Source organism: Passer domesticus, chromosome 15, assembly GCF_036417665.1.
Source record: "Passer domesticus isolate bPasDom1 chromosome 15, bPasDom1.hap1, whole genome shotgun sequence".
NCBI classification, from domain to species: Eukaryota; Metazoa; Chordata; class Aves; order Passeriformes; family Passeridae; genus Passer; species Passer domesticus.
The window spans coordinates 11,310,304-11,331,369 of record NC_087488.1 but is presented as its reverse complement, the minus strand read 5'-3'; the positions used below and the strand labels follow the sequence as shown (position 1 = coordinate 11,331,369).

Genomic DNA, 21,066 nt, shown 5'->3' with positions numbered 1-21,066 from the left:
CATTAAGATCTCTGAGATTTTTTCTGCTTTTATTGATGGCATCAGTCAGTCCCATGCTCCCAGCAAAATGAAGTGCTTTGCCTTTGGCCTTTATTGGTTGCTGTAAATCATCAGCCCCAAGGAGTGGTGAGGGGTGTTAGAAACCCTCCTGGATTGAGAGCATCTCCTCTGGGCCAATTCCAGTGCAAAGAGAGATTGGTTACCTGTGCATGAACCTTCCTGCACATTTTCTGTGAATAATCCAGGTCTGCCAGGCAGAAAAGTTTATGAACGTGCCCGAGGGGGAAAAAAACCATTTAGAGTGTACTTGGTGGTGTTGTTTTTAAATGCAATGTATACATTGCATTGCAGAGGTACTGAGCTTTGATATCAAATGTCTGACTTGCTTTAAAAAATCTTCTTGGGATGTTGTTGTAAGGCTGCACAGTGATTTGGAGCCCCCTGAGGTGCTTTCCTTCCTTCAGCTCATCTGAGTTTTCAGGTAAAGGAGAGACTGGGAGAGGAAGTGAATTTCTGTTTAGAAATGCTCCAGTTGTCGGGGAAGAAAGCTTCAGGGTCAGAAAGTGTGTGTGCTCTTGAGCAGTGGTCTGAAAGGAAGGGTAAACCTAAAAACTGTCTCAGCATTGTGGCTGCTTCACTTGCAATGCTTCCACTCATTAAAAGTTCATGGAAGCATTATCTGGGGGAGATGCTGAGGATAATATGCTAAATTCCTGTGGTTTATACCTCAGCCTCTTATATATATATAAACCTCTTATACCTCAGCCTCTTGTAGCTGAAAGTGGACATTCAAAAGATAAGTTGGTTATTACTTCAATTGCATTTATTGGTTCTTTCAATTTGAGGCAATGATCAAAGGCAGTTACACTGTCTTGCTGCCGTGCCTTCCATGTGTTTTCTCATTTGGAGGTGGACATAATTGGGCAATATGATTATGAATTATCAGTGCCATCCAAAGAGAGAGAGAGAGAGAGAGAGAGAGATCACTTGTTGTCATGACAACAAAAGACTATGAGGTGTTTACTTGAAACTGAGTTCTGCACAAGGATTCACATCAAGCTGCATCTGAAGACGGGTGTTTGAAGAACTCCTCTTGAGACAGTTCATTGCTCCTCTCAAACATTTGCTGCATTTGTGCAGTTTTACCTCAGGATATGTGGAAGACGTCTCTCTGAAAGCTCAGCCCAGGACAGAGCAAAGGCTTTTATTTGCAAAAGGCACGCTCTAGTTCAGGAATGGGGATCCTTCCCAGACTGCAGACAGCGGCGTGTGGAAAAGCCAGCCAGTCAACTGCCTGCTGTTTGTATAAAAGGAGTTTGTAGTGAAGAGACTTCCTTTTAAAATGAATCACACCGTAACTCACTTTTATAATCCTTTAAAATCTTTTTGGCTTCTAAAAGTATTTGAGTTTAAGAGCATGCTTTGTAGTATTAATTTTACTCACTGAGCTTCCTTTTGTATATAAATCTGTGCTGGGGCGGGGGAGATATTATTTATTAATTCCTTGGAAGTGGTTTTTATGCAATGTGTACTGAAGAGAGAAGAGGGTATTTTATATTCAAATGTGGCAAACTACTACTCTTCTCTCTGAGTAAATATGCTCTGGATAAAAAGAATTGTGTAAGTGCTGCACACCATTAGTTATCTACAACAACTGCCCTCTTGTTGTACTTGCCTTTTAGTTAAATTTTAGCTGCTATTCTTCAGAAAGGTCTTTACTGCCTTTCAGTTAAGCCCATGAAGAAGGTGAATTTGGTTGTGTTCATTTAATATATTCAGAGACCACTAACACTATCAGAGATAGGCAGTCAGTAATGGTATTTGAAATTCTTCAGTCATAGCTTTCATTTTTTAAACACTAGATATTAAATATAATTGTAATGTATAGCACACATTTGTACTTTAAATATTTTGCTTGATTCTAGTTTAGGAATCTAGAGGCAGAGAGGTGTAAGGAAGAAGTTGATGAGAATGCTGAAATAGGATTTGCAGTTCTTACACTATAGGAAAATCTAGCTGAGTAATTTTTTGCATAGCTAGTGCTGCTATTTGAATGTGAAATTAAAAAGTTTCAGGAAGGATTTAATGCATCTGAAATTCTAGATTTTTGGTTACAGCACTGAGGTCAACTGTATTGTGGCCTGGGGGTTTTGGGGTTGTAAGCCAAATTTAAACCCCAATTGATCTCAAAAAGAGCTTCGCACTTTTTGAGGCAGGTCAAGATCTTGAAAAGTCAGATCTTTAGCCAGCCCTCTACATTTTGTCTCTGAGCTTGTCCCCTAGATATTTCAGTAATGCCTTCTTCAAAACAAGAATGTGTAACTTGTTACTTTGAGTCACGCAGCATGGGAAATACTGTTCAGTTATTTATTTCAAGTAGCAATAGCGCATCAAAGACTGGTGTCAGAGGTTAATGAGAAGGGCAGTGTCAGTCATGGTGCAGGAATTGACTGGAATAAGACCAGGAGAGACAGGTGGCATGATGGATTTGATGTAAACACCAATGGCAAAACATATATTAATCATCCCTTTTTCTTGCAAGCTTGGAAGTTGTGAGCTCGTGCCAGTTTTCTGTACTGCCCTTTTCTGGTGCCATACCTGATGAGCTGTGGATAAGTCACTTCCTCTGTCAGTGGGACCAGCTGGTGATGTTGGTGATCTGCCACTCGTGCTGGTGGTCCCAGATGCTCCCTCCTCCGCTCTCTCCCGTCCTAGCTCTGAGTGGAAAGGCTCACTGGAAATTTCCTGTAGGACAGAGGCCAGGTCCTGGCATCCCTGCTGGAGGAATGTTGGTTTATGGGGTGTGCAGGGAGCTCAGCATTGCTGTGTTTTCTTTTGGGTAGCCTGCAGTGCTGCTGAGCAGAGCTGTCTGCAAAATCCTGGGGTTGTTGAGGGAGTCGTGGGGTGATGGCCACGTGCACATCCCTCAGCATGGCCCTGGGGCTACCACGTGTGGGGTTTGCCTGCACAGAGGAGATGGCAGCAGATGAAACTCTGGGCTACTGCTGCAGCAGCCAGCTTGCCTCCTTGCAGTGCCTGTGTCCCTCCTGCTCGTGCCCTCTGGTTTCCTGTACCAGGGAACAGAACTTACGGTCCACCCCACCTCCAGTTCTGCCCTGCCTTTATGCAGGATCAGTGGAGACTGGGATGAGCCAGCCCCAAAGGCTCTGGGGGAGCAGCAGGGATGCTGAGTGTGTTGTGGCTGAGCTGTGCCAGGGGTGAGGAGGAGGGCTGGGTCTGAGGAGACAGCCCCCATTCCTTTGACTGACAGACGTGGATGATGCAAAGGGAATTTTACTCCTTTTTGCTTTCCCTTGAATCCGAGGAAGCTGAGGGATAGAACATGGGGCTCTGGGGAAATGCTGTAATTATGGGTAATCTGGTTTGTCTCTATCCTTTGGAAGTCAAATTCAGTGTATGAATTGACAATCTTGCAACTCTGACCTCCTTTCTTGAAGATTTTCTGTGCTGTTCTCTGCTCTTGTTACTCTCTCTTGAGGGATTCCCTTCCCTATTTTATTCTCTGTTCCACAAGCATGAAATTTGGAGAATAACCTCCCTATTGGCCAGCTGGTGCTAGGCCAGTCATCATCTTTCATAGTCCTCTGGAGCCTACCTTGGATCCTGTTTGCTTGGAAAGAGTTCCATTGATTATAAATCACGTGTATGGCAGAAATTCTGGAGTAGGGAGCATCTTTGTTGTTTGTGGTGATAGTAAGCTTGCAAAGCAGAGCAAGATGAAGAAACCAATCTATCAATGTGTGACTTCTGACAAGTTGTTTGTACTAGAGACAACGACATGTACAAACCAACTGAGAAAATAGCAGCTGTAATGTTGGAGAGTAAGCAGTGGAAGTTTTGCTTTCTCAACCAGCAGTAGCTGCAAAGATGAACCTGCACTTTATATACCTTGGTTGCCATTATGTGTAAGAAAGAGTTGAACAGGTCAAATGCCTGTACACACATTGGAGTTAAGGCTATTCTCATTAAATCTGTAATTTTCTTTTCAGCAGCGCAAACCGACTGCCACCCAAACACAGACATGAAAGGGTTGCTGATAACCATAAAAGAAGGGCAAATTGACTACATCCATGAGTAAGAGATGTTTCATTGTCTCTTTCTGCCTCGCAGGAAGAATGCAAGCAAATCCTGGCCCGGCAGAAGTCCAGCTCCCAGTCGGATTCCCACGACGATGAGATCTCCCCGCCGCCCCCCAACCCGGTGGTGAAGGCGCGGCGCCGGCGAGGGGGGGTCAGTGCAGAGGTGTACACTGAGGAAGATGCTGTTTCCTACGTCAGAAAGGTAACCTGCCTCCACCTCTCTGCCTCTCAGATGTGCAAGACAATCGAGTGACTCATGTTTTGTCCCTAATTTGGACTCCTGAGCCAGCCTGGAGGATGGTGTCCTCATGCTGGTGTCAGCAGGGCCTGACCATCTTCACACTCAAGGTCTTTTTCTGTCTCCTTGACTGAGGATTTTCCCCATCAATGGGATTTCAGCATTTGCTGTTCCCTCTTTTTTGAGATGTGCTGCTCATCTGTTTCCCTGTCTAACAGGGTCAGTAATTCTCAGCCATTTTCTTGATAGTCACTTCTTGATAGTGGCTTCAGCATCTTCTGAGCTGGATCAGAACCTCTCATTATTGGCAGACAGCTTTTCTATTGCTGCATTTCCTTCTTGTTTTTTGGTTTTTGTTTTCAAAAGTCAGATCTACCTCAATTTTACTTTAATCTAAGTAATTTAGGTTTCCTAGACCACTCAGTAATGTATTTATCCTGTTGATTAGGTACCACTTAACCCACTGAATTTTGGAAGTCTCATGACCATACTTGGGTAATTTTGTGTGACCATTGTCTTTGAAGAAAAGCCAATCCCAAATTAGATAATTTCTTCACTAGGAGCTCTATTTTGGGCTTCTCTCTTTTTAACTGCCTTTTTTCACAAAAATATCTAGCTATGTTATATCTTTGATATTTCTTAATAACTCCACTTTTTTTTTTGACACTGGCTAAATCTTTTAAAGATTATTGAAACAGAGAAATTACAATAGCATATGTCATGTTTGTTTAGGGAGCCAGGCTGAAAATGTATTTCATAAGGTTGACAGATGCTACTAATGTGCTTTTGTGCACGCCTGGAGTAGCTTTAACTCAAAGAGCTTTTTCTTTATGGGAATGCATTTTGTCAGTCACTGTTTTTGGCAAATGCTTTTTGCCTTCGCAGTCAGATGTGCTTTTGTCATCTGCTTATGATACAAGTTCACTGGCTGCTCTAGGGATTTCTGTCCCAAGAAGAAAAGAATTGGGAGAGCCATTCATCCTAAAAACAAGTGTGTAAGAGTATTCTTGGGGCAGCTAAATAATGATTGGAAGTGTGTGGTAAATTTTAACAGCACTGTGATCAAGCTATTAATGAATGCCCTGCACTGTTAAAAAACTTGTGTGATACTTCAGCAGCCACTTTAAAACACTTCTCTTTCTGTGCATTTTGCAATATTCTCCTAAAAAACTTCCACGAAGAGATCCCATTTGTTTCTGCTTATTATGGGTTCCATCTGACTCTTCTGAAAATCAAAGGAAACATCCCTTCCCACTCCCCTGAGCAATTCTTTTATGTTTATAATGGAACCTGAAGTAAACTTTGTTTTCTTCATTTCTCAACAGTGATGTCAGTGAGCCCTGACAGTAGCATGAGTAGGCAAGAACCAGAAGCAGCAATACAGATTACATTCTGTGTGTTCTTTGACTAGCCCTGTTTTGATTTTAATTTCCTAGGAACTGACTGATCTTAAATAATAATAATTTAGGGGATAGTTTCTTGTACAGCTACAGATGCTGGAAGGAATACAGAACTAGCACTGGGAGGATTTGTGTCAGTGCTTTGTCTGCTGCCATAAGCAAATGAATCCCATGGTGAAACCCATGGATGTGTGATTTCTAGAACACAGAAATAAAAGGAGACACTGAAAGGACAAATTATGGAACAAATTTAAAAGAGTAAAAAGCAAGGCAGAGGTTGTGTTAGACTATTGCAAACAGATGGAATTTTAGATAGTAGTTAGGAAGAACCGCTGGCTTGAATTCAGGTGTTGGATAGAAACACATCTGGGTTATAAGCCAGTTTGAAGGATCCCTTGAAGGGGTGAGCTATAGCATGAGTAGTGCTAGAGGCAGTGAAATGAGTTATGTCCCTGGAGAGAAAATCAAAAGAGATTTAGCTTTGTGATTTGAGCAAGCACATGGCATGCCTTCATTCCGGGGAAGATCTCTGTGGAGGGTTAGTTCATCCTTGAACTAGAGAAAGCAGTATTTGTCAACACATCTGACAGCACAGTTAACAACTAACAGAACAGGAATCTTGCTCTAAAGAGGGTTATCAGCTTGAAGAGAACATTCAGTGATTATCTGGAAGAGTGATGTAAGAAATGGCCAAGTGATTCTTACCAGCATTTGGCTTTGGGCAGATGCCTGGTCACACTTAGAGAATCTGTCCTGTGTTTTCTGTGTCCCTACCCCAACAAACCCACAAAGCCTTGTGGCTTTCACTGCTGCAAATTTACACTGAGAAAGTTACTCAGTGCTATTTCATAATCAGACAGAAAGGCTGGAGTTGGGTGTCTTAGTGACCTGATTATTTACCCTTTTGGCTCATCAGCAGTAAGTTGAGATGGTGTTTTCTTAATAGAGCAAGGGTTCAGGTCTGCAATTCAATCCAGTGTTCCTCTGATAGGGTAAAAACAAAGACGAAGATACTGGCTGAATTTAACACTGAGAAATTTAAGCTTTTAGATCAATTAGATCAGGTTTCACTCTGATACAAACATGCAGTTTGTACATGAATACTTCTTTAGACTTAATTTGAGTAATCTGATGACTGCAGCAGCCAATGCAAGAGAGGTCTGAAGCCAGTTTAACTTTAGATCTTCACAGTGCAGTGCTTCCCTGTGAAATAAATATTGATAAATCTTTGTGGGAACTGGTTCTACATCAGTTTTGTCCTTTGAGGCATCCTTCTTTTGGTTGGATGGGTATTCCTGCCTTTCCAGGATGAAGGAAGGAAATTACCTGTGCATCAACACAGGTAGTAACTTCCAACAGACAGATACACTATTTCTGTTATCAGAAAATGTGAGAGCTAAATGCCCCTTATCAGAACTTTACTGTGCAGTAATTGAGACTGACAAACAGATTTTTATTTTCAGATTGCAGTAAGGTTTATTTAACACTTAAAACGTCTGCTATGCTTGATTCTGTCCTGTTATAATTAAACTATTAAGGAAAATCACATTATCAAAGACAATGGATATCTTTGACAGGTCATAATTTTGTTACAAATTTCTTGTCTCTCTCCCAGTCTTGCAGTCTCTGACAGGGGAAGATACTTGGCAAATAGAAAGATACATTATCTACTAATATCTTACTTAAATGGTTACCAAAATGGAAAGCTTAGTTTTCCAAAGTGGAAATACTCCTGAATTTCAACTTTTATTTTGAGCAAATTCATGCACAACAGGAGTTTTGACATCTCTCCAGTTAACAAATAAAGACCTCTTCATTCTCAAATGGAAATTCTGCTTGTTTGCCATGAAACCAAGGCACAGGATTTGACTCAAGTGGGCCTATCAGGAGCTTAGTTCCTTACGCCACAGGCAATATTGAAAAATATGATGTATTCAACACATTTTTACTTTTTTCCTAAAGAAATGTTTCTATTTTCACAATTTTAAAAGTAGGTTGATTCTGATATGGGTTGGAAGGAAGAGGAACATAAAATACATTTTCTTCAGTCCAAGATATTTGAAAGGAGACTACACAGCTGCCAATACCTCCTAATTATAGTATTTTATGGCTACCCTTCTCTGCAGTCATCCCTGATCTTATATTTCCTTTCTGAGTGTCATTTTGAGAACAAAACTTCTTATCCTCACATTATCAAAACTGTAATTTATTACTTTCTTAGTGGCTTTATATTATAGCCTAATCCTCAGTGCCTGAAATCAAATCACATCCATTTTCTTGAATAGTGGAATTTTCTCTAGATGTCACGATTTGTGAGGAAATACAATCAGGCATGTAATTACCTTTCATTCTTTTCTCTACAGGTTATTCCCAAGGACTATAAAACCATGACTGCTCTGGCCAAGGCCATCTCCAAGAACGTGCTCTTTGCTCATCTTGATGACAATGAACGAAGGTACGAGGGGCTTTATGATTCAAGGGAATTCACAACTTGCTGTGAGGACAAGAAATTAGATTAAATTTCATCTCAGGGTCCAGAACTGTTCTCAGTGATGCATTTGAGTCACACTAGATGCACCCTGAGACATGCTCATGGCATTATGACAGAGGGTAAAACCTCAAAGTGAAAAAGGACAAGAACAGGTTAGAGTGTATTCAGACATATTTAATGTTTTCAGAACAGATGGGCCTGATAAACTTTATTCTAGATTACTTGATTAGCAAAAGCAATCTCAGAAGCATTTGTCTTTACTTCTGAAACTCAGACAAGACAGGTCAAGTGCTGAATGAGTGGGAAAGAAAAAGCATAATGTCTGTAAAGAGATAAAAGGGAATGACAGGTAAATTGTTTTGTTCTTGGTAAAACTGGAGCAAACAAATTATGTATAAGCACCTGAAGGAGACCAAGGAGTTCAGTAACAGCCAGTGTGACTTTTAAAGACTTGAAAATGTCTTTCCAGAACTGATAGCAAGCTGTACAGCTGGGGGAGGCACAAAGGAGGTCAAACAGCTCAACTTCCAGTAATGATTTTGACATTAATGTTTCTGATGGATTCATAAAAAAATCAGGGAAGTGTGTCTTTAGTGAAACCAGTGTGGGGTCTGTGCAGCACTGATGGAATTAAACCAAACAGCAGGTATCACTGGTCCATCATTCCAGCGGAAAGGTATATTGAAGGGTTGTTCTTCTTTTCACCATTATTGTCATTAGTGGCCTCAGTGGGACAGGTGATGAGTGTTGAATTTTTAGCTGACATGAAGATGGGAAGGGCTGCTAAAACACAGGGAGACAAGGGTAGCATTCAGAATTATGCTGACAGGTTGAAGGAATGTTCTAGTAAAAGCAGGATGGATTGACACTGAGCCAAGAGCAGAGAAGTATTCCTTAGGCAGGAATTTATTACTATAAATTACTATTACCTTTATTACTATAAGACAGTTTTGGTAGTTTCTTGAAAAACTGTGTGGAACTTTTTATGCCTCATGGTCTGAATAATAGTCACTAATGCTAAGCTTTTTTTGAAAATACTAATGTTTTTCTGGGTTAACTAAACAGAACATGCAAGATGTCCTGGTGTTGGAAAGATTTCAGCTGGAACACAGTGTCCAGTTTGGGCACTGCACTTCAGGGAAAAAACAGTTGGAGGAAATTCATGGAGGAGTGGTGGGAATGATCCAGACCTAGATAACATCACTTCTGAGGGGAGAATGGGGTTGCTTGGCCTCCAGAATAAAAGCTGGGGCAGAGGGATGCAATAATAGCTTATAATTGCATGTGAATAATGCTCTATGAGTGATAAACTGCTCTGTGGGCCAGAGGGTAAAGAAAAACAATTTTAAAGTGCAGTGGGAGAGAATCAAGCCAGATCCAAGAGGAGGTCTCTGATTGCCTGGGCAGGTTGTGGAGTCTCCACCACTTGAGGCCATTAGGACAGATTAGACTGTGGTCTGCCAGCAGTGACAAGATCAGCCCTGCCTGGCAGCAGGTGAGGCTCACTGAGGTCAGCAACTCCTCACCAACCCCACTTTTCTGTGCTTCCATGGTTAAAAAAGACAAAAACTTTCTCTACACTGGTGGTTTCAGTTCTGGCAGAACGTCAGCAGCACAGTCCCTCCGTGGGGCTACTCAAATGCCTGCAGTCAAAGCACATTCCAAGAGTGCAGATTTTCTCATCTCTCTCTCACAGATGTTTACACAGTTTAATTACTTTGCAATCCTAATGACATCATGTTAACATGCAGATTTCTGGAGTAATTAGAAGAGGATGAAGTTTGCACATTTCTTCTAGCATTTTCACCCACAGAGGAGAACTCTTGTACAGAACTGCTGTAAATCCTGATTATGCTGTCAGCATGTTGATGTGATGGACACTGAAAGGATAGGTTTTAGGGCTGGAAAAAAGGACATTTCAGTAATTCGTTATCAAAATAGGGTGAGGGACAAAATCTGAAGGACAAGTGCTTTATCTTACCCTGTGCTGATTTCACATCATGATCATGGTCTCCTATCTGTTCCCTGTGTCCCAGTTTCCTCTGCTCTGTCATGGATATATGTTAGGAGTAAAGAGAGACCTGCAGAGGCTCCCTTGTGGGTGCTGCAGGTGCAATGTGGACTCTTTGCTTTTGCAAACTAGGGCTTGGCCAGGTGTATTCTGCCTGTGCTGTCAAGAGATTCAGGAGCTCCTGGGCTGTGCACTGGAGCATGGCCAGGTACAGACCATTCCCTGCTCAGGATGGGTCCAGAGGGCTCATGTGGGCAAGGCATAGCTGACATCAGGAAAAAGAAAAGGAGCTCACAGAAGGATGCATATTCTGCTCTACAGACAAGACTGAAATGAAGGAATAAATTGACATCATGCTCTTACCCTTGTCTGGTTGCATTTGTCAAGTGTGGAGAAGTCAGCAAGTCAGAGCATACCATTGCCATCACTTCCAGTCTGCATCTTCTTAATGTAAATATGTAGCTCAGTGAAGTAAGTGGTAAATTACTTCATTTGGGCTCTTGGAACGGTGGAAAGCTGGGTAAGATTATTTTCTGTGCTGCAGTGGTGGTGTTTATTGGCTTTGTGTTTGTTTTCCTCAGTTTGTTTTCCTTCCACACTGAAGATATTATCACTGTCTTATCTTAATTTGATGTTTGACCAAAATGTAGGAGGTGTTCAGGTGGGGGAAGGATAGACTAGCAATTTCTCATTTACATGGATGACTTGCATTTTTTCTTTCTTCAAAAAGATATTTGTGTTAGCCTGCTCTGACTTGTGTTGCACTTGCTGCTTGGCAGCTGTGAAACTTAAGCCCTTATTTATAAAGGCAGAGTGTAGCATATAATCTCTGTGTCAGATATTCCATATGAAGGGCTGGTTGCACGAGAAATCATGCTGAAGTGAAGGTAAACAAGTATCTTTTTGCACTGGTGTTGGAAATACTTTTCTTCAAGTCTTATTTTAGGTCACATCTTTCCCTGTGCCATGCTTCAGACAGTTCTGCCATCTATGTCCTACACACACAGAGTCTCTGGTGTAAAATTATACTGAAAAATGCAAGGAAAGGGAAATGTAACTGCAACAGTACCAGAAGCAGCAGAGCTAGTTATCAGCAGCTTTTGCCAAGAAGTTCAAGAGCTGCTAACATTGCAGAGAGCAATGCAGCTCTGTGAAGTGACGTGGCACGCCACTGTTTTCTCATGGGACTTGGTTAAACTCTGGAGGAAGGTCCTGGTTCTCTCAAAGCCAGTGGCAAAATGCCCACTACCTGAAGTGGGAGTGTGGTTTTAGCTATGAGGAGCTGCTGCTATTTGAGTAGTATGGTTTGTCTTGAGGGGAATTTCCTTGCTGATCTTCCTTCTGGCTGTAAGGTGATCTCACACTTCAGACCAGCTCTGGAGATGATTTAGGGTTTGCACCAACATCCTCCCTTCTTTTGGCCAGTGCTGCCTGGGAGTTTTGTACGTGGGGGAGGCTGGTGGGGACAGTGCTGTGCCTCTGCTCTGCCTCTGCAGCCACGGAAGGATTCCTGCCTGTGCACAGATAGAATTACACCCATAACTTGGCAGCGTTCTATTTCCTCTCCCACTTCTGGATATCCAGCAGATTAACATCCTCCAAGGCCTCCTAGTTGTGAAATGGTGTATAAAGTCAAAATTGGTGACAAGGGGCCAGTCTGAGTGACCTTTTTCTGACCTCTTCTGATTAATCTCTTCTAACCCAGCAGTGTAGCTATGAAGATTTTTTGTTGTTCATCACGTAATACTGGAATACAAGCACACCCACTTGGCTCTTCCGTGATGCTGAATTGTAAAGGAGAATCAAGAGGAAGAAATTATTCATTTTGCTTCTGTGGATAAAAATAAAAAGTCACTTTTCATCATTTCATTGACAGGATGTTGTGTCTCTACTGGACAGGGGCAGTGGGGAAGTTCAGAGGTGAGCTGCTGTGGGAATGGAGGCTGGACCCAAAGCTGATGATTGCCAAGGAGGAGAGGGAAATATAACTGAAATAACCAGTAGGGGAGAGAGCAGGGCTGAGAGCAGCAGGAGTGTCACTCCTGCTTCCAGGATGTCCCCAGTGCCAGTCTGCTCTGCTGAGTCATGAGCCACATCTGTCAGTCCCTGTGCAGGGGCTCAGTGGCCTCCTGACCACATTGAGAAGTGGAAAGGTTAAATGTTCACCACATCTGTGTGTAAATGCTATGTCAGACTTGTCCATCAAGGAGCAGAGAGAGTGGATCAATGTTTACCTAATGTAATTTTTGGAAGCATTGGTTACTAATGTACTGCCTTACAGGCAGCTGTAAGGCTTGCAACAGCTTTCAGAATATTTTGGTGTATTTTATTACTTGCATTATTAATAAATTGCTTTCTTTGAACAGTGTAATGGGGTGAAACAGCTTTGAAAGCAAGAGGCACAAAATGGTATTTAGTGCTTTTACTAAAATGTTGAGCTCTTTTGAAAACACAAAAAAAGTACCAAGAAATGAACTTAAAGACTGTATGTGTTTCAGCAGTACACAGTGTTGTATTTACTCTTGTGTGTTTCCTGCATGGCAAAGGTGGGAGGATAAAGAGCATTTTTTAATACCTGGGCTTGTGGGGACCAAGATGTAAAGATGAACATTGGCACTTTGCAGACCAGGTTCCTCACCCTTACCTTACTTACCATTTTTGTTCTCACCTCTCCCCAGTTGCTCCATGTCTTGCTTCTTTATTTAAATTTTTCACAGCAATGGAGTATTTTTGAGTCCTATTTAGGACTGTGAGCACTGTAATCAGTGCTTCCTTTCCTGCAAAAGTGCTACTTTGGCCATGAATCTTCACCATGTATTTATGCTGTTGGTCACCCCTCCCTTAATGTTCTTAGCTGTTGTGCCTTTACTTTCAGCATATCTATTTTCTCAGACTATTTCTTCAATTTGTAATCATTTTATATCCTAAAGTTTTTTGAAGTGCCTGCAGTTCTTTTGCAGTAAGGTATTGTTTTCAAATTCAGAAAACACACTTTTCATCTGGGTCGCTAATGACTTGGGGTTTCTTTCAATACAGGCATAAATTATCATGAGAAAAGTGGCTTTCCATAGCTAACAAGTTAATTTTAGTTGTTCTCCTGTTGATCTCATATTGAAATCTTCTTGAAACTTGCAGTGATTAGTGAATTTCAAGGACATTATTATTGCCATGAGCTTTATTCACTTCTGCATAATACCATGTTTTATTAAAGCTCTGGCTGCAGGCCAGCTGGAAAGCCTCATACATGTGGAGGAAACCTAAGAAGGCACCATTCAGGAGCAAGAGACTTTAGAAACAGGATGCCACAGCTATGACATATTCATTACACATCCTGTGTTTGCCTTGCATTTGTAACTTAAGTCTTTTGTCAAAAAACAAACACAGATTTAGCTTCTGCCAGTGCTTCGTATATGCCTACAGTGTGCAGAACAGTGCAAGAAAAATTCCACCTTAGACAGAAAACTCAGGGTATGGTTCCACCATTGATTTAAGCTGAATTCTGAGCTGTACCAAGGGATGAAGTAACAGGGAGTGCCAGACCTTGGTTGCATGTTCCTGCTGCTCTGATGGCCAGGTGAGCCAGAGCAGCTCTCTGGAAAGTGAGCCTCCCCTGCAGGGTTATTTTCAGCCAGAGCAGGTCCTTCCTTTCACCCTGAGCCTGGCTGCCAGGATGCTTTGGCAAGGGGAAGGATGGAGTGGGCAGGGCAGGATCTCCCCTGATGGCAGCAGCAGGGGCCCAAATCAAACTAAGGCTGGCAAAACTGCACCTTAATTTCCATTCTAGTCACTGGACAAGGCTGAGGATGGAAATAGATGTGTGGATACCTCTTTAATAAGCCTTGCCAAGAATACCCAAGCTCTTGAGCTAAACCACTGGGAAGATGAGGGATGAAAAGAAAGAATAAGAGATGAAATTGCACAGTGAGGTATGGCAGTGGGGGCTGAAGGGCTTTGCTGATCCATAACATGGCTTCCTTGAGTTACATTAGGATTTTTTTGGTAACCAGAGTTGGATCTTTCACCCTCCTTTTTGGGGGTAGCAGAAGAGAGAGAGGAGATGCAGCATGATCCCAGTGTTGTGGAGATGCATCCCATGAGGTTTGTAAAGGTGTGAATGCCCCACCTGTGCTGGAGCTTCAGGAGATTGCCAGCAGACAGTGGTGGCAGAGGAAGTGTGAATGTATATTCAAGATATATTGTGCATGTCTAACAGGTCTGGTACTGAAGGAACTGGTGCAAATCTCCTCACAGTGTGGGAGATTTTTTCCTGCTCATCAGTGGTACTGGATGATTGGCCTGTCCTGTGAATTCTAGTTGTAAACAACCAAAACCAGGAAACTCAGATTTACCAAGACACACTAAACAAAGCTTTTATGCTTTGGGTACCACCAATCTATTTTCAAGGTAAACTGCCTTGCAATCCAACTTTTCTTTGTGCCTTTTGTGCCTTGTTTATGGCCTTGATTCCTCATGGTGTTTAAAAGTGTGCTGTTTAACTGTGAGTTGTTCCATTGGCTGGCTGTGGATGTCAAAGGAACTATTCATGTATTTAAATGGAAGCACACTCAGTCTTGCTGAATTGGAGCTTGCCAATGAGGAATACTACTTAAACTAGAAAAAATTACAGATTTTGGAGACAAGAATCATCTGGCAGCAGAGATGGAAATGAAACCAGGTAGAGTTGCCCAGCCATTTGGAAAATAAATGATCCAATTCTCCATTGAAGGATTAGCTGTGAATTTAGCACTGACTTTATTTTCCAGTACATCCATCTCATTTGTCCAAGAATTATTGTCTTTAATTACCATTGTGGTGCCTGCAGGCAGCAGTCTTTAAATTAGTTCTGCAAAGTTGTGCTCTCAGCAGTCACCCAGAGATTTTATCTGCTTTGGTACCAATCCCCTTACAACAGCCTGACAGCATCAGCAGAATGCACTTTTTGTGATGTCAGGATTTGGCCTGGTAGGTAAGCTACTCTCTTAAACAAAACTAAAAGCACACACATTTGGTATTTATGGATATTTTTATCTCGAGAAACAAATACTGTCAGTTTGTAGCTTTTTAGGGGTTGTGATTCACCCTCAGTGTTTTGTTAGACAGTTTATATTCTTCATCACAAATGCTGGCGGCGCCATGCCTAATGGGGGTTATTTTTAATTCTGCATAAAGCACTGGTTTACATATGGGCAGTATGTCACCCATTCTGAAAAACAGAGTTAAAGCAGAGAAGTTATTTACATAAATCCGTTTTAGATCTTGAAAAAATAGCCTGAGGCAAATAGTATTCATGCATGCTCGTGAAACAATCTTGAGTCTAAACTTATCTCTCTATATATAAAACAGAAAAATTATGACTACTGCTGAATTTAACAGGCCTTGTAAAATTTTTCTAGCACTGCAGTATACATGACTGTGCCTTTGTGTGCTTCTTTACACAACAATTAGCTGGCACTGGCTCTGCAAATACATTACTCAATGCTAAGGCTTTCCAGAATTAAACACAAAGGTTAAATAAAAGAGCGTCCACTCTTCTCAGCAAGTCTTTGTCTTCTGCATCAGAGCAGCTGGAAGCAGTAATTTGTCTTTGTGCAGGGATGAACGAGGGTTTATTTCAATTACAGCTCTTTAAAATGCTGCTTCCTTTCTTTCACCCCCCAGAAGGGCTGGTAACCTGTCACCAGTCCCCGCTGCTCCCATGACTCTTCCCGAGGTGACTGAATCTGCAACCTTGGGCTCTGAAAGCCTGCTGCCTTCCAGAGGGGTGTGACTGCTCCTGGAGCATCAACTCTGTGGTTCAGTTGCTTTGTTATGCATTTAGAGGAGGATGTTCAAAGAGCTTAAAGGACCTGGATATTCCCACTGATTGATATATAGTGGGAAGTGAATGTTTAACTCCTGTAAGGCTCTCTTGAAAATCCCCACCTTACATTCTGAGTGGTTAGACCTGTGTGTTTCCATGATGAGGTGACATCTGCTTAGTAACACCGTGTTTGGAAAGGCAGGAACTGCCCTTCAAACAAAAAAAAAATCCTATAATACTGCAAGATTTAGTAGTGGGATTTTTCTTCTGTATAGGAGAGAATTCAACTCAACAACCAGATGAAATTTCTCTGTCATTCTGGTGCACTTAATGGGAATACCAAGTATAAGTTATTTGACTGTTAGGCTGCTAACTCTCTTTTAATGAAAAAAAACCCTGACAAACCCAAACAATGATTTAGTTCTTGTTTTACAAGTTCCTTACTAAAGACTTTGACCTGAAGTACATCGCGTCTTGTGAGGTAACAGCTGGTCTATCATTGTCTTCGGAAAAAAGTAACAGTTGCTAAGATTTGGAGAAACAAAGATGGTCTTTGAATCAACTGGAACAGCTGTAAGAGACTGACACACCATGCACTGTCAGCTGCTAAATTCAGATATTCAGACTGCCCGAAATGGGATACTTTAACCCTTGGGCACCACCAGATTCCTTTTCTCCCTCTTTTTCTTTTTTCAAAAAAAGCAGATAAAGAATTTGGATTTTCAATCTGCTTTTTGCTTTCAGAAATTGAAAAACAAAACAAAAATCCCCCAAACTATCACTTTCTTTGTAGGGAGGTTGTCTTTTTTGTATTTATTCAAGTTCTGATTTATAAATCATCCAAAGACATGCTTGTTGACAGCTGAAATTTGCATTAGAAAAGTATAATGTGCTTCTCTGTGTGGTGCATTAAAATGAAAATATAACAGTGCATATCCAAAAACCAGCATCAGATGCTATTTTAAGGCACTCAGCATCTTCCCAGTTTTGTATGTGGAGACTGTATTCAGTTAATTGAAGCAGAATGGAGGTGAATCTATCATAACTGGGAGGGAAAGGTAAGTGATAGCAACAACCTCTTTAAGAGACACGTGTTAGATCCATGTGAAATCCAAAAGCTGGTGGCTGAAGCTGGGCACATCCAGACTGGAAAAGTTTAGTTTCTCTTTTTAGAGCAATCAGGGAACTGATCCATAATTTAAATTAGCTTGGGATGTGGCAGATTTTTCCATTGCTTGAAACCTTCAGATCAAACTTGGCTCTCTGCTCTTGCTGGTCCTTGCAGTACATTCTCAACTGCTCCAGAATATTGTGAGGGTTTGTTTTATTTTTTTTTTCCAAAGATGGCAAAATGTGATGACATGAAAATTTATTTCACTTAAAGAAGAATCAGCAGCCATCTCCTGCTAACAAAACTCTTGTATGACATCGGTCCTCCTGAAAGCCAAGCTCTTACAACTTGGAGCCCAGCTGATTTTTGGATGTCTGAAACATGCCCATACTGGTGCTCTTGCTAGGCTATTGTTTCAGCTCAGTTACAAAGGATGGGGTTTTATTTAGGAGCCTCTGAGATGCTGTGGCTGGTGCTGATGCTGTCAGGGAGGCTGTGCGCCGCGTGGCTCCTCCTGTTGCTGATGGGGAGGGTGAAGCAGCCAGTGAGGGGCACCCAGAGCTGCCCTGGTGAGGAGCTCTGCTCCCAGGCCAGGAGTGCAGTGCTCAGCACTGGACACAAGTGGCTTAGCACTGAACACTCTGTTTTCTTGCCCAAACAGCCATACTGACTCAAGCTTCTTCCTAAGCCTTTTTCTTCAGTATTTCCCAGCTTGACTTCTTCCAAAACCTCTTCCTGATCACATCTAACCTATTTCCATGTGTCCTGCACTCCTAAGTCCTGATCCTGCACCATCTGAATAACAAAAAGATTGGCAATTATCATCACTGTTTGCAGGATCAAGCTTAGTTTATTCTCTTTGTGGATATAACCACGTGAAAAAAATAGATTTGCACCCTGACCCCAGAGGATTTGAAATTTTGAAACTTTGCTCATGTGAGCGAATGTCCTAGAATAAAGGCTGAGACATGAATTGAGTAATTTTCCAGATGTGATAATTGAGGTAAGCAGAATAAACTGCTCAGTCTGGAGCTTTAATTCTAATCAATAGGAAAACACTTGATTGTCTGTTACATATTTACAGTTACTACAAAGTCCACATAAAGGCTGGACCTCCTGACATCCCTCTCTGTGTTTGCAATGAAAGAACAAGTCTGCTGTCATTAAGCCAAATTCCAGCTCTGTTTTCCACATCTCTGTATTTTTCATGTCTGATAGTCTGAGAGATCTATTTGTCCTGAAAGTCAGGGAAAAACAAGAGAAACAAAACAGCAGATTTACATATGTTCTGAATTTAATTTCTTCTTATATTATTCATTGTTGAAAAGATTTTAAAGGAGATTTTGCTGCTACCTTTGGATTGCTTGCTTTTCTTTTCCCTAACAGAGGCACATCATTGTATCTACATTATTGTATGAGGTGAATGGGAATTACTTTTCAGTATCCAGAAATAGACTTTGGCCTTTTGACATCCTAATAATTCCCAGAACAGCCAACTGAACCTTCACCATGATAGACTGGATTTGCTATATTAAAATATTGTAGCAGTGCCCTGATTTCAAGTCCTGACAGTTTAATCAATGCTGCTGACCCATGTTCCTCATAGAGCTGCTTTCTGCAATGTGGTTACAACATCCATGCAGATTTTCCTTTGCTTTTAGAAACTTGGTTTAAAATAAAACTTTGCTTGTTTCGTCCAAGTTTACCTACTGTTCTTTAATGGTATGAAATGTGTCATATTTCTTCTCTTATTTATTAAATCCTGTGCTTTGACTAGAACTTATTTCCAAGAATATTAAATTATTGTTCTATTATTAGAGCACAATGTTTGATTCCTTGACAGGTTGACAAGAGCTCTGGAACACTTTGCAGGAGCAGCCCTTCCTAATCAAAACTGTCCTCAGCAGCATCAGTCAGCTTACCCTGGTACCAAAATATAGTAGAAATGAAGCTGCTCAGTTGCTCCAGCAGGGTGTTGTGGAATCTGGGACTTAATGCTCTCTTTTTCACAGTCACCCCAGCCTCTGCCCTGACAGTCACATTCAGAGCAGCAGCTACCAACACCCTGCAGTGCCTGATGCCCTGCACACGTCCTGGTTGAGCTGCTCAGACTTTCCAACATCTGTCAGGTTTCTTGGCCACCATACACCACATCAGTACAGGCTCATGGCCATGTGTCTCCTGCCATTTGCTAGCAATAAGTAGATTGCATTTAGACTACAAAGACAATAAACCTACTAATTTGGTGCACCTTGGAATCTTCCTTGTACTGCAGGTTATTTTTCTCAGCCTTTTGAGTGCTTTCATTTACTGTGCTCTTCTGGTTTAGGATTTTAACCAAGCACTCAAGATCACTTTAACGTGCTCAATTTGGCTCTTTTTAATTACCTGAGCTATGTGTCATTGTGTCAGAAGATTTAGATTTCTTTTGCAGCAATTTGCTGTGAAAACAGTTACCTTACAAATACAGTTATTGTGTCTGTGAACTATGTGCTTTTAGAATAGTTTCATTTTCAAAGGATGGTTTCATGGAAAACAAGGTGAAATTATGTAGGAACAATTATGTAGGAGATTCTGCAAACAATTCTCACAGGTAGTTCCTTTCTTCCTTCCAAGGCTTAGAGTTAGAAATCAGATTTGAGCACCAGAGATACAGGGAAAAAATTACAGAGTGATGTATCCAGACTCCAGAACCATGTTCTGAAAGCCCACGGGTTTGCTGATGAACAATTCATGTGAAGGTTACATAGAGCTTATTTCTGAAAGGTTTCTCCACATTTCTTGTTTATCTGTTGTATTTGTTTGGTTGCTTTGTCCCAGTGCCGTAGTGACACCCGCTGGCAATGGCAGGATAGTTTCTTTGCCATTGGGGAGCTCTTCAGCAGCAGTCAGTGAGCAGCCTCATGGTAAAGGCATTGGTGTGCCCTGTCCTTCCTTCCCTCAGAGCTGCTTTGGCTCAAGACTGAAATTCTCCCATGTAAAGTTAAAGTTGGCACTGTACATGATGGCTAATTGATACAAAATTCAAGTACCATGCAATAAATAGGGTTGGACATTTTGTTCTGGTGAGCTGGACCTTTCTTCTGGTGAGCAGCTTGAAAAGTTTCCCTTTGTACTTAAATTAATTTGTTTACATCAACTCTAAAGCACACTCTTCTCTTCTGGAGCACACGCTCTGAGCAAAGCCTTGCCAATGCTCTGGCTGCGGTGTGGCTCTCACCAGAGCTGAGAAGACTCACTGATCCCTTCTGCTGGGAAATAACACACATTTTTAAAGATGGAAATGCTACTGGGAGTTATCTACCCACTGTAAATTTTGTATATTGCATTGGTAATGCTTTTATTTGTGCTGTCTTACATGATGGGTCTCAAAATGCAAACTTCCCGCAGTTGACATTTTTCCAGGCAGTAAAAAGAAAAACCAGGGAGCTTTTGAGGCAGTTGGAGCAGCAAGGTGGGGTGGATGAGGCTTGGAGAAAGGCATTAAGGTGCCTAAGTTGTATTAAAATCAAGGTGTTGGAAAATACTTAATGTTTTTTGTCATATCTAGATCTGTGTCTCATTTTGATAAGCAGCCCTGTGCATGCCTGCAGAGCAAGCTGGTGATACAGAATTATGAGTTGGGGCAGAGCAACTGCCTGGCTGTGCCAGGTCCCTCACTGGGCCTCTCAGCAACCTGAATTAGCCCAGATACAGAAGTTTGTGCTGCTGGGCTCCAGTAAAGATAAGGAGTTATTAGGGAGACCTCCTTGGATAAACGAGGAGTGGAGGTTCTGAGATGAAAACCTTTGATTGACCTGCTTGGAATGAGCCCTCTCCAGTCCCACCTCAGCATCTGAGCTGTCCTGGATGGATTCTGGGGACTCTGGGCTGGGACACAGGGACTGCTCAGCCCCGGGATGAAATGTGAAGGTC

The 21,066-nt window shown here is 41.7% G+C and overlaps 1 protein-coding gene across 3 annotated transcripts in view; it reads left to right on the top strand.

The window, feature by feature from the left end:
* Positions 1-21,066, top strand: part of PRKAR1B (protein kinase cAMP-dependent type I regulatory subunit beta) — a 92,195-nt gene that overhangs the window by 6,542 nt on the left and 64,587 nt on the right. For 2 of the 3 annotated variants that reach the window (XM_064390768.1, XM_064390766.1), the window contains exons 3-4: positions 4,132-4,302; positions 8,102-8,193. In XM_064390768.1, the coding sequence (XP_064246838.1) occupies positions 4,132-4,302; positions 8,102-8,193 (263 nt within the window). Of the gene's footprint in view, positions 1-1,176; positions 1,355-4,131; positions 4,303-8,101; positions 8,194-21,066 lie in introns of those variants that run through there. The other variant, XM_064390767.1, reaches the window with a different exon arrangement.